The following is a 12,684-nucleotide window of genomic DNA, read 5'->3' as shown; positions in this document are numbered from 1 at the left end:
TTTCCTATATATCCAAAAAGCCTAGATTGAGTCAAGCCCAATTTTTCATAGTAAAGTCTGTTTCAACCACTGTACTCTGTGACATATTTTTTCTAATCTGTGCGTGGCACACATATCTTTGAGACGTTATTAATGCCTCTGTTTAAACCAAGGAAAGCTTAGAGTTTTCTTCTACTAACTAAAACACTTAATCACCACTATGTCCCTATGGAAGTCAGATTTAAAAATGAGCTTGCAGGGAGAATTATAATTGGTCTCGTCCTTAAAAAAAAACAAACAAAAAGGTGATTATGTCCAAGTCCAGGATGGGAGTAAGACATGAGATAGAGAAGCTTGACAATTTAGCCTTTACTGTATCAGGTTTTCACAGTGTAGTTTTATTATGCAAAATGGTTTTTTTCAATCTTATATATTAAAAACGTACTCTGGAGCCAATTACTGTTTAAATCAGAGGTTCTTAATCCAGAGTCTACAGACACCTTAAAATTTTATCTAAAACCTGCTGCATAATATCTATTTTGGGGAAAGAGTCTCCAGTTTTTATATATTCACAAAGGAATCTGTGACACATTTTTAAAGGGCCTAACAAACCAATGGATTATCTGTTTCAGTTTTCCTCCTTGATACTGATCTACTTCATTAACATGAATAGTATCTAGTCATGAAATATCTGAGATCCTACTGCTTGCCAGACTAACCCTATCTTTGCCCCCAATGACTTTGACAAAATTAATAAAAAGCTCAAGTTTTTCAAAGGAATAATATTTTTTAAAAAAAGGAAGATGGAAATATTAGATTCAATTTACAAGTTCAAAATCAATTTAAAGTCTGAAAATAAGTGAGATTAACCAGACAACGCAGCATGTAACTCTCCAGTAGTTCCTAATAGTAGCTGACTTAAACTCCTTCTGAGATAGATTTTTAAATAATAGTGTGGCATAACATATAATCCAAGACAGACATGATGACACTACTTACAAACAATGGTAGTATCTTATCTTCTCAAAATCTGTGATATATTTGGGTACAATGGGCATAACCATGAACTAGAATGAGGACCTGGGAGCACCACCCACAGTTTTACTGTCCACTATTTTGGTGACTTTCAGCAAAGTATTTAACTTCTTTGATTTTCTTTCCTTATTGGAAAAGAGGAAAATGCTGTCTACATAAAGATTATTGTTAAGATTACTATGAATACAGTTACCTTATTGCACTCGTATGTCAGGTACTATGGTAAAGCCCTTTTCATACATTAATTTACAACTATTATGTGAGTTAGGTAGCATCTCCATTTAAAAAATGAGATTCAGAGAAAATTTGCTCAAAATCATATAGCTAGAAATAACAGAATTAAAAAACTTAAGAGTATCCATCCAACTCTAAACCCATGTTCCTGTTACTATGCCCCATAAGAAATGTAAACAAATTCTAAAAGATGGCGAAGGTCTTAACAACTTGCTTCCCAAGCGCCTCCCCTGTAGCACTGTAAGAAACAGAAAGGATCCTAACGAAGAAAGCCCCCTCTCCATCTGATTCCCAAAGATTCCTCCATTCCAGACCACCACCCAGAACACATCTCTACCAATCACTCTGCTCCATCTTTCCAACCTAATCATTCATGTCCTCTACTTGTGCACCTGATCTATAGTTCAAGGTCAGAGTGGACCCTACTCATTACAAATTCATGCTGTCATTTGAATGCAGCATTCACAATTGTATAACCCTCTTTCCCTCTCACATACTCATCAGTCCATTCCTCACAGTGGCTCTCAGGCTAAACCCCAACATCCTTAATTTTATTGGATTATTTTGCCAATTAAGAGGTACAATAAGATCAGATCATTTGCATTTCCACCTTCATCTCAGTGGACATTCTTTTAACCAAAACCTAGAATACTCTCAGTCTTTCTCTTGGCAGGATATGAAACAGCATTTCTGCCTGATTGGCCCTTCTTTCCTTACCACAATTATATTCTCCTTTGGTTTGAAGACAACACATTTTCCAGATGCTCTATTCTTTCCCACTGCTTATTCTTTCTTTACTGGATCTTCCTTCTTCCTGATTACCAAACACCTAAACCTGCAGCATGCCCTGTCAATTCTATCTTCCATATATATCTCAAATCTACCCACCTCCCCTCTTTGTATCTACTGCCATCACCCTAACTTGATTCAACATTATCTCTAGCTTGGACCGTGCTACACTCTCTCAACCAGTCTCCTAGTTATTGCCTCTCTTCAGTTCTACAGATTGATATTACTATTTTGGATAATGTCACTTCTTTGCTGAAAACTCTTCAAAAGCTTTCAACTGCACTTTAAAAAACCAAACTACCGTTAGTGACCAAACCATAAGCAGAACTCAACCAAGTATTATTCGATGAATGAATAAATGTGGACAATTCACAAGACTCAGTCTTAAGCTCTGTTCTTTTCTCAATTTGTATCTACTCTCTCAAAGGAGATCCTCTTTTGCAGCTAAAAATAGTGTTTAATGATTCTCAAATCAGAATCTCCTGCATCAAACTCTCACTCTATCTCTAGTCCCAGGTGTTCAATTTTAAGACCTTTCTATTTATTTTACTCCAAAGCCTAAATAAAAAAAAGGCACAAAACAATATATTGTTTGCTACCACTTATGCCAATAAAAAAGAGAATTTTATATATATATATATAAAATTGCATGCATATTTGTTTACATATGCATAAAACCGCTAGCAAGATATACAAGAAACTGGTAACACTGGTGGCCTCTAGCAAGGGAAACTGTATGGACAGGGTCCAGGGTGCGAGAGACTTCATAAGCACCTTCTGATTTTTAACAATGTGAATGTATTACCTATTCAAAATAAAGAACCTTTTGTTTTTTAAATAAACAAGTCTCTAACCCAACAATAAATGTAACCCTGCTTTCTCCTCAACTTCCCAGTTTCTGGAGAGAACCATCATTTTTGTGGCCCCAAGGCTCAAAAACACTACTAGTGACCTTTGATTCCTTGTTTTTCATATTTAATCATTCACCAAATCTTCCAGCACTTTCCTGAAAAGGTACTGGAGTTCTTTTCCTTCTTTCCAATTCCATTTTCTACACTGGAACAGACTTTCATTTTCTTGATCTGAATTATTGCAAAGGTCTTGCTACCTAAAGTTCTTCTGTTTCCCTCCCTACCTCCAATTCATTATTCATGACATTGCCACACCGGCTTCCTAAACACAGTATCACTTTCATGTTAGGCTCCTACTCAAGAACCTATAATGGCTCCCTTTTGTTTAGCAAACCAAGCTCTCAAATAAGAAACCTCTTAGGCGTAATAATAGAAACCAAATAGGCTTAATAATGCCTTTTGTGTCAGGTGTACTATTTCTTGCCCTATCATAGTTCCTTCAGCAGGCACCACCAAGAAGAGTGAAGTTTTTCTCAATGACTGGCTCAAATCACTCTCTCCTTTCTCTAATTTTCTACTGCCCAAGTCTGTGGAATAAAGTTACTTTTCACAGTATTTTGTGTTGGTGCATACCTACTATATAATCTCAATTAAGAAACTTAACCTTTCTGTGCCTTAAGTTGCCTTATCTGTGAAATGCTTTCATGGACTCTTGATGAGGACTGAGTTAAAGCACTTTATCAGCTATCTTATTACTATTCTGTAACTGTTTCACTTGTTATGTATTATCTCCCAATAAAACCCAGGATGAGGACTTCCTTATACATCTCTCCCAAACCCAATTAACACAAAATTGTGCTTAATATAAAAGGTACACACCCTATGAGTCTGCTTTTGATTTAGTCAAGTGGGATTTATTCTATTGATAAAGTAGAATTTTGACACATGTATCAGGCACTTTATTCTGTGTTACACTGTATAATCATTCTCTTTTCTTTCTAACAGTGTTTCTTTAAATACTTCACAAGTTTATTGGCTCCTTTAGGTTAAGTATATCTTCTTCCCATCAACTACCAATACTTCGATATTACCCACAGTAAGCAAAGGAAGTGATGTGAATCAATGATTTCCTATTGATATTGAGTCATTTGACATTAACTCAACTCATTCTAACTTATTTTGAACCCACAATTCAGTACTTAGCTCATTTTACAACTGTAATGTTAAAAGAAGAATGTTAAATATTCCTCTGTATTTATTCAATGAATTTTTAAAAATTAATTTTTATTGCCATAGTTGCTTTACAATGTTGTGTTAGTTTCTACTGCACAGCAAAGTGAATCAGCTATACGTATACATACATCTCCTCTTTTTTGGATTTCCTTCCCATTTACGTTGCCACAGAGGACCGAGTAGAGTTCCCTGTGCTATAGAGTAGGTTCTCATTATATTCAATGTATTTTAATGTAGCAAAATTTCCTATAAACTATGAATGTCTCATTAACTCACTCAGGGCTTTTTTTTAAAATTAAAAACCCACTAATGATCAATATATTTCATATAAATTTTAGAAATAAGTAATTTTCTAGACTAATTTATTGACTACTTAAATGATGACACTTAAAAAAAGGTAATTCTAATGAACATAGAAAAATATGAGGTGTTTGGAAATCCCAATTTGTGTAATCTGGTAAAAAGGCAAACTGAAAAAGATTTTGGTGAAACAAACACATCTATTACAAAGAAAATAAGTCTAACATAACTCCTATATAGCTCTTTGATTTCTATTAGAAAAGTGCAGTCTATTTAAACAATAAAGAAAAGAAAACAACTGACTCCATTTACACACGTTTTTCATTCTTATACACAAAGCTTTTCCAGAGTATTCTCATTGCCAAAGAGTTCTCTTAAGCTTTAATGTTATTCAGTAAAAGTACCTCAATTAAGGAAAAAGATATTTTTAAAAAGCCCTAATAGTATATTATTTAAAAGGAATTAATTACAAAAAACATTTCCCCAATGGCATAAAAATTTTTTTAAATATTTTTCTCCCGCAATACTTAAATTTTTTTCTAGCAGAGTAACATGACACACAAAGTTATGTCCCAAAGTTCCTAAAAATATTCACAGAACCACTGTGTAATTCTGGACTAACGATGGGGGTTTATACACAAACCTCCGCTATAATGTGATCTTTCTAGTTAAAAGAACAGCTAAAGGATCTTGTATACAATTTGAGAAGAATCCATAACATAACTAATTTTTAAGGAGTCACACTTAAGAAGACAGTTCCTGAGAATTATATTCATGCAGGTAGAAAAAAATGGTTACAAAATATTGGTACTCCTTTCCCCCAAAGCAAGCAAACAAAAAAACAAACCAAAAGTGGCTATGTGGTAAAAGTCAGTACAAAGACAGAGAGTAACCATCTGCCTGGCTGACTTAGAAATTAAATTTAGTTAAATTTACCTTAAAACATCTAAGGTATAGGAAACAACTTCAGGTGTTCAATACAGAACAAATGTTTGATTCTCCATCAAAAAAGACATAATATTTTCTTAGCAAAGGAAAAAACTATTAACTGAATATGGAAAATTTTAAAAATATTTCAAAGTACTAAGAATGCACTGTATACACAAAACTGTTTAAAAGTAAGACTTTTACTAATAATGCACTGTGCAATAGATGTAATTTCATTCCTCCAAGTGTGAAGTATTTGCTTCTGAGCATCTAAATTTTCATTGACCTTGAAGAAAGTAGGCACTGATGATGCAAGTATAATTAATTTATCTTTTCCTTCTAAAACTTCTGCCATATTCACTTTACACACTCCACACAAAAAAAACTGGAAAATAATTTATCTTTTCCTCCAAAAATCTCTGCCATGTTCACTTTACACACAGAACACACACACAAAAAAACCCTAGAAATAATCCAAATGTCTAACAATAGGTGTATATCATACATCATACAGTGTTTTAAAAAATGCCCAACTAAATCTACATTAACATGAACAAATCTTCGAAGTAACTTTGAGTGAAAAATGAAAGTTGCAGAGTACATGTAAGAATAGGAGATCAATTGTGTAAAGTTTAAAAACGCACAAAAGACTACGTATTATTTATGGATACATACATATGCAGGAAAGGTATAAAGCATGTACAGAAATAATACACATTAACTTCAGAATAGTGGTTACCTACAGGGAGGGTGGAGAATGGATAGAATGAGATGGGTACAAAGGGAGTTTTAATTCTATCCACAATGTTCAACACTACAAAAAGATTTGAAACAAATATGGTATAATGTTAACATTGTTAAATTTGGTGGTGTTACACAGACACTCATTATATTATTCACTGTACTTCTCAATTTTGGAATCTTTCATAATAAAAATGAAAACATTCACAGGATAAAGGAAAAGTTGAATCACTGCAGCCATTTCCAGACTAGATAATTAGCACACTAAAACACAACACAGGTTTTCTTTTCCCAAATAAGACAATAAGTATCAACAGAAAACATTGCATAATAGTCAGTGTACACTTTCATGAAATATCCATTGGTTATTATATTAAAAATATACAACAATTAAAGAACAGGATTAAGTGCTTCTACTTCAAAAGCTTTATCTTTGCATGAGTCAAAGGATCCACTTTCACACCACAAACAGGCTTTCCTTGCTTTAAAGAGTACCCCTTTGAATTTTCTTTTATGCCATTTCCTTTATATGTGACTGAGAATAAAAGGCTTAGTGTACAGGGTATAGAAGATACCTGGCTAACTGCAGTTAAATAAGACTAATGAATACGTCGTATTCCAATATAAACTAACAGTGGCTCAATTCAAAGATAATGAATTACTTCCAGAACAAAAGCTTTCACTTTTCAGTTTGAAACTTTTAACCTGCAAGGGAAATACATATAGCCTGTAATTCTGTTTACCATCCATGTTTTTTTTTTTTTTGTCAGAAAAGCTTTCCCATCTTTGTCAGATTAATACTTCCTTGATCACAGATGAAGTCTTTCAAATTAAAGATAAACAACTACTTGCCTGTTGTTTCTGATATGCAGTGTTTGGATTTATCTTTGATTCCAAGAGTAGTGATCCTGCAAGTTAAAAAAATAATATGTTTCAATTTATAAAACACTGAATAAAACATCAGAATACACATTAAAAAAACAACTTTTTTCTTCCCCCAGCAGGACATCTGAAGTAATCAAATGTATTCCAATTTACATTCTTCTCTCAAGATCTGGGCTTCATAGTTAATGTAGAACATATCATCCTATCCCCATATACCCTTAAAGGAAAAATTTCATCTAAGAACAACATTCAGACCAAGAATATGCGGAGACTAGATTACTTATTATAGTTTTATTGAAATGAAAAATTTAAGGTCTAAATGACCACCTGAAGCCAAATTTTTTTAACAAGGTTATTTTATTGCATTTCCAGTTTAACAAATAAAACAAATTACAAAGGACGACAACAGGGATTTAAGTACTTAGTACACAAATACAGAATTGCATTTATCCTTTTCTCCTTAAGAACAAAAAGCAGGACACCTCATGTAAAGATAAATGTCCATGATTACTTTAAAGAAAAAGTGCAAGAGTAAAAGATATGTCAAAAATAAACCGAAGACTGCTATTTTTCTTTAATCTGCACAAATCAGTTGCTCAAATCCAGCGATCAGATACAGTGAGGAAGGTGTTTTACTTAAGGCTGTACATTTTATAATTTTAAAATATTTCACTTAAGACTCGTACAATAAATCAACGAATACAAGTTTACAATCTGCTCTGGTGTCCTAACTTGTTTTGGTTGTAAAGTATCCACTTGTTCACAGCACCTTCTACAAAGATAGCCTGGAGGGATCCCAGACTGAAGCTGTATGTGCTTGTGCGTGCGTGTATCGTGGCAACAGTCTGCAATAACCCCAGGAAATAACCCCTGCATTTTGGTTTTCCCCAGCACCTGTCGACTGTGGCAACTGGGGCTAGTTAGCAAAATCAGTTAAAAAAAAAAAAAGTTAAGTTTCACTAAACCTTTTGTACCAGGCATATAATGGGATAAGAAAATAAAGGGGGACGGGAAGGGTCAGTTCCCTAGAACAAGATCACTACTACCTTGTTTCTCATGACTTCCTCTCTTCTCTCTCACACTCTTCCCCCCACCTCTTTAAGAGGCGAGACTGGAGAGGAAGGGGTCAAAGGTTTAATAAGGAGAGGAGGCGGGGGAACAGAGAATCGGCGTCCGACTGAGGATAAATCCCGACAAAGTAGTTTGTCTTCACCGTACTGAAGTGCAGACAGAAAACCAATGCGCTGTCCCAAGCGGTGGCAGTAACAGTACTCGGCCCAGGGCCTAAACCCCAAGGCTGTGCCCAAAACGGAGGCATGGTCCCCTACCCTACGGTTCCAATAACCTTACCGTCGGACTCTGCCCGAACCAGCAGCGACATTCCCTTGAGCTCCTCCACATAGGTGGAGGAGACGTGCCCGGTGCCTCGGTCGTCCCATTGCCGGTCTTCGTTCAGGGTATAAACCTTCACTCGCCGCCGCGTATCCGACATGGTGGCTGCTGTCCCCACAGCTCCAGCCGCCGCCTCCTTGCTCACCTCGTCCGCGCCCCTCACTCTAGAGAGACGGTAGCGGCGGTGGCTGCAGCGGCGGCGGCGGCTCCGGAGAGGCCCGAGTTCACCATGGCTCCCAAGGTTCAGCCGCGGGAAGGGGCAACAAGAACCACTGAGACCTTTCCGCCCGGAGTCCCGGTTACCTCTCACTTCACCCCCGCACACACCCACCCTCCCCACCCTTTGACCCCCAGAGCTCGCTCGCTCTCTCGCCGCCGCCGCCGCCGCCGCGGTAACTACTACAGATCCGCCATCTTGTAACCCGATTCTCTCTGCCTTTCTCTTCCTCCTCCAGCAAGCTCGCACGGGCTGTCCTAGCAGGGGCTACGGCGGCCGAAGAGCCCAACAAGAGGCACCTCCGTTTCTGCATGCACGGTGTTCTCGCGAGGCGGGGTACTGGACTGAGGTGGGTGGGTCTAAGTGCGACTTCCTCCTATCTCGGCCCCGCCTACTCCCGTGGGATCTCGGTTGAGTGGGCGGTCCCTGCGAGCTCCTTGTCTCCACTGGTTCCGCGAGAGTCCTCTCTGGGCAGGCGGCGGGCGCGGAGTCATGGATTCGGCTTCGTGCGGATTGCTGGCTTCACCCGGCGTGTGAGGAGCCGTGGGATCCAGCTCTGTGGAAAACACAAAGCAAACCTGGGAGGTACGCATCCTTGGACGGGACTCACCCTGAGCAAAAGGGAAGGAAATGTGCTCGCACTGCTTAATGGAAGCTCACCCTTTCAGCCTGTGAGAGAAAAACAGTTTAAACCTCATTCTGTGAGGAGGTTAGCCCTTTAATGCGACCCGAAACCCCCTGAAACTCGCTATGGAGTCTGTTACAGTTAAGCATCTCCTCAGGAAGTGTCCTGTGCATCTCCAGGAGATTGTAATATTGTACACAAGTGTATCGTTAGGCTTTTGGTGGCTGGCCATTGAAAAGCATACTTTCCGCTTCATGAAAATACAGTGCCCTTCCCGTGTTTGTAACGTCGGAAAATAAGTCTTCAGATAAGTTTAGGGAAGTGGCAGGGAGCTACTTTCCTAACATATCGAAGAGCACTGTTTCGATATTTTTGAGTTTCTCTTGCTGACATTTCTCGCGTTCTCTCTCGGGAGGTCTTATGCACTGAATAAGCGAGGGAGGAATTCTCTTGGCGTTCACGTTGTCAAACATCACATTAAGTGTCAGACATTGAGCGGTGGATACAAACCATGCACTGGGCCCCTGTTCGTTTTCGGTAGAATCCTTTTGTTGGTTTTTAAAGACAGTTTCAGCTTGTTGTGCCGCCAGCTTTTTACAACCCATTAGTCTGAAAGGTGAAAGTCAGGCGAGATGCACACGTTTTACCCTGCAGCGCATCTTGGGAGTTGTAGTCATTCCTTATCAATGGTGTTTTCAGAACGTGCTTATGTTTTGACCAGATCTTGTGGATACACCCTTCCGCGGTACACTAAAACGTGAGACGTCTTACACAGAGCAGGCGCCTGATAAAAATTAAATTCTCGGTTCAACATCTGGATACATAGGATTTTTTAAAATCTAAGTATACTTGGATTAAATAGTTATAATATACGTGGCAATAGAGCCCGTTAATTGCTGTGATTGATGTGGACGAAATGCATTTTGAGCCCAGAGAAAATAACATTTCTGTCTCGGGTCAGAGAAAGCTTCACACAGATAACTTTTGAGGCACACTCAGATAACTTTTGGGCCTGATGTTAGAGGATCCCTGAGTGGGAGTTTGGCTTGAAAGGTGTTCAAGGCTGTGGGGACCAGGTGAACAAAGTCATAATGTGTTACTGGCCTAAAAAAACGTATAAATAAGTTATGTATTAAGTTAAAGGAATGAGAACTGTACAGAAGTCACTTTGACACCATACATGTTAAAAGTTTACTGTTCTACAAATAAGATCTAACTCTGGAAAAAATTAAAACAACAGGAGTCATTTCCTGTATTTATTCAATCATTCAGCAAATATTTGTTGAGCATATATTATGTGCTAGACATTGTTCTATACAGTGAATAAATAGAAAAAGTCCCTCTTTCATGGAGCTTACATTTTAGTGCAGGAAGACAGTAAACAAATCTATGCCAGGTACTGATAAATGTTGTGACCAAAAAAAAGAGTAGCAGAAGGTTAGAGAGTGAGTATGGGAAGGGTAATGGTGTCTATTGAGGGTAGGCAGTCTGCCATGCATTTCCCTAGGGGAAGGGAGAGCCAGAAAGCAGTAACTACAAGTACAAAGGCCTTGAGGCTGTAAGCATGCTGAGTGAGTGAGAGGGATAGCAAGGAAACCAGTATGATTGGAGTGGAGTGAGAAAGGGGGGAAATGGTGGGAAGTAAGGTTGGGAGTGGGGGAGAGGCTGTCTTGAAGGGCCTTGGGTTTTGCTTTGAATGAGTTGCAAATCCATTGGAGAGTTTTGAACTAAGGAGTGGAATGATCTGAACAGTGTTTCAAAGCATCCCTTCCACCTTCCCCTTAGTATCCCTTTTGCTGTACTCCCCAATATCTGAAATAAGGGAACAGAGTTAAACCCTCAGCACTCATCTCTGCCCCTTGCTGGATCCTCAGGCACAGGTTCTTGTTTTTTTCTTGCCCTAGGTCACAGGGATTCTCTCTTCTGCAACAGGCCGACCTCTAACATTTGTAAGGTCCAGGACAAGCACACAAAAGGAAGACCATATACCATATGTCTAAAGATATAAAAATTTTAAATCAAGCTATTAAATAAAATATATTTTCTTTTCCTACCTTTGGTATACCCTAAGCAATATATTTTCATATGGCCTGGAAACCAGATTCCAAATTCAAATCTAGAATTCTTGAACTCCTCAGAGTTCCAGAGTCTCCCTTTGGCTCCTGAAGTCCTTAGCCTGCCTTCTCTTCTCACACCTCAGCTCTGCCTGCAGTTAGACAGCCCTCATGTGCGCACAGAGGGTACCCCAGCCTTATTGTCCAAGCTCTGTCTATGTCTACTCTCCCTGAATGTAGTCACCCTTTGGCCACTCCTCAGTGGCCAATTAAGGACAGAATTTGGGAAGAGGACTGTGCAGACCCTGGGAGCAGGCTTGGCCTTTGGGGCAGGGAATTCCAGGGTGCCCAGAGCATGGTCTAGAAAGGGAAGAGTGGGTTCCAAGTGGACACATCCCTTGGTTTCATGGACTTCTCATCCCATGGAGAGAAACATAGAGGGCCAGAGCAGGATTCTCCAAGACACACTGAGGGCAGTAATGCACTGCAACAATGTGTATTCCCCAGCAAAGGTTTTCTTCAGGCAAGTTCCACTCCAAGGGTTGAGATAGATTTCTATATCTGTATATGTAAATTTAAACCTACCACCTTTTTTTTTTAAACACAAATAATGGAATACCGTACATACTATTGTACTAATATACCCTAGTTTATTTAAACCATTTTTTCTGTCTCTATATATGTCATTTCCAATAGTGCATAATTTCAAACAATAAATGATTGTACAGAAGTTGTTTCATGTGTGCCAATATATGCATAGGTTAAATTCCTAGAGCAGGGTTTTACAGTTTTGGCACCACTGACATTTTGGGCTGGATAATTCTTTGTTGTGAGAGGCTGTCCTGTGCGTTACAGGATGATTAGCTGCATTCCTGGCTTCTACCCACCAGATGCCGGTAGTATTGCACCCCATCCTTCTGTTGTGATAATCAAAATTATCTCCCATCATTGCCAAATGTCGCTTGAGGGCACATTACACTTTTTAATTCTTGAGGATTAAAAAATATAGTAATCTCTACAGAGTAAACTGGGTTCTCGGTCTTATTGACTCGTGTCCTTGAAATGTGAGGCTTTCTGTTTTTACCCTTCCTAATTCTGTGCGATGTTTTTGTGAAAAACTTTTATGAAAGTTTCTTTGCTATATTCATTCACTTTTTTCCTTGAGGTGATTAATCTTTAAGGCCTTCTCCATTTAAATAAGACATCAAAACTGATAACCTACATCGTCTTCAGCTACATTCCTATTTCTCGTCCCCTTTTCAGCCAAACTGTTCAAGAGTTAAAGTTGTTTATACTCCCTACATTTCCTCACCTCACCACTGGACTCCTTAATTGAACCTATCTATTGTGGTTTCCATCACCCAGCCCTCACCAAAAAGCTCTTGATAAACTCACTAAAGACATCTTTGTTGATAATGCCAA

The 12,684-nt window shown here is 38.5% G+C and overlaps 1 protein-coding gene across 3 annotated transcripts in view; it reads right to left on the bottom strand.

Moving 5' to 3' along the window:
* The window catches only part of PPP4R3B (protein phosphatase 4 regulatory subunit 3B), a 61,176-nt gene extending 52,484 nt beyond the window's left edge, over positions 1-8,692 (bottom strand). For all 3 annotated transcript variants that reach the window (XM_060170120.1, XM_060170121.1, XM_060170123.1), the window contains exons 1-2: positions 8,325-8,692; positions 6,942-6,997 (exon numbers count right to left, since the gene is read on the bottom strand). In XM_060170120.1, the coding sequence (XP_060026103.1) occupies positions 6,942-6,997; positions 8,325-8,466 (198 nt within the window). In that variant the 5' untranslated portion in view covers positions 8,467-8,692. The remainder of the gene's footprint in view (positions 1-6,941; positions 6,998-8,324) is intronic.
* Positions 8,693-12,684: the final 3,992 nt, after the last annotated feature.

The sequence above is a fragment of the Lagenorhynchus albirostris genome, chromosome 13 (assembly GCF_949774975.1).
Source record: "Lagenorhynchus albirostris chromosome 13, mLagAlb1.1, whole genome shotgun sequence".
Lineage (NCBI taxonomy): Eukaryota > Metazoa > Chordata > Mammalia > Artiodactyla > Delphinidae > Lagenorhynchus > Lagenorhynchus albirostris.
Note: the sequence above shows the minus strand (reverse complement) of the source record. Positions and strands in the feature narration are given on the sequence as shown.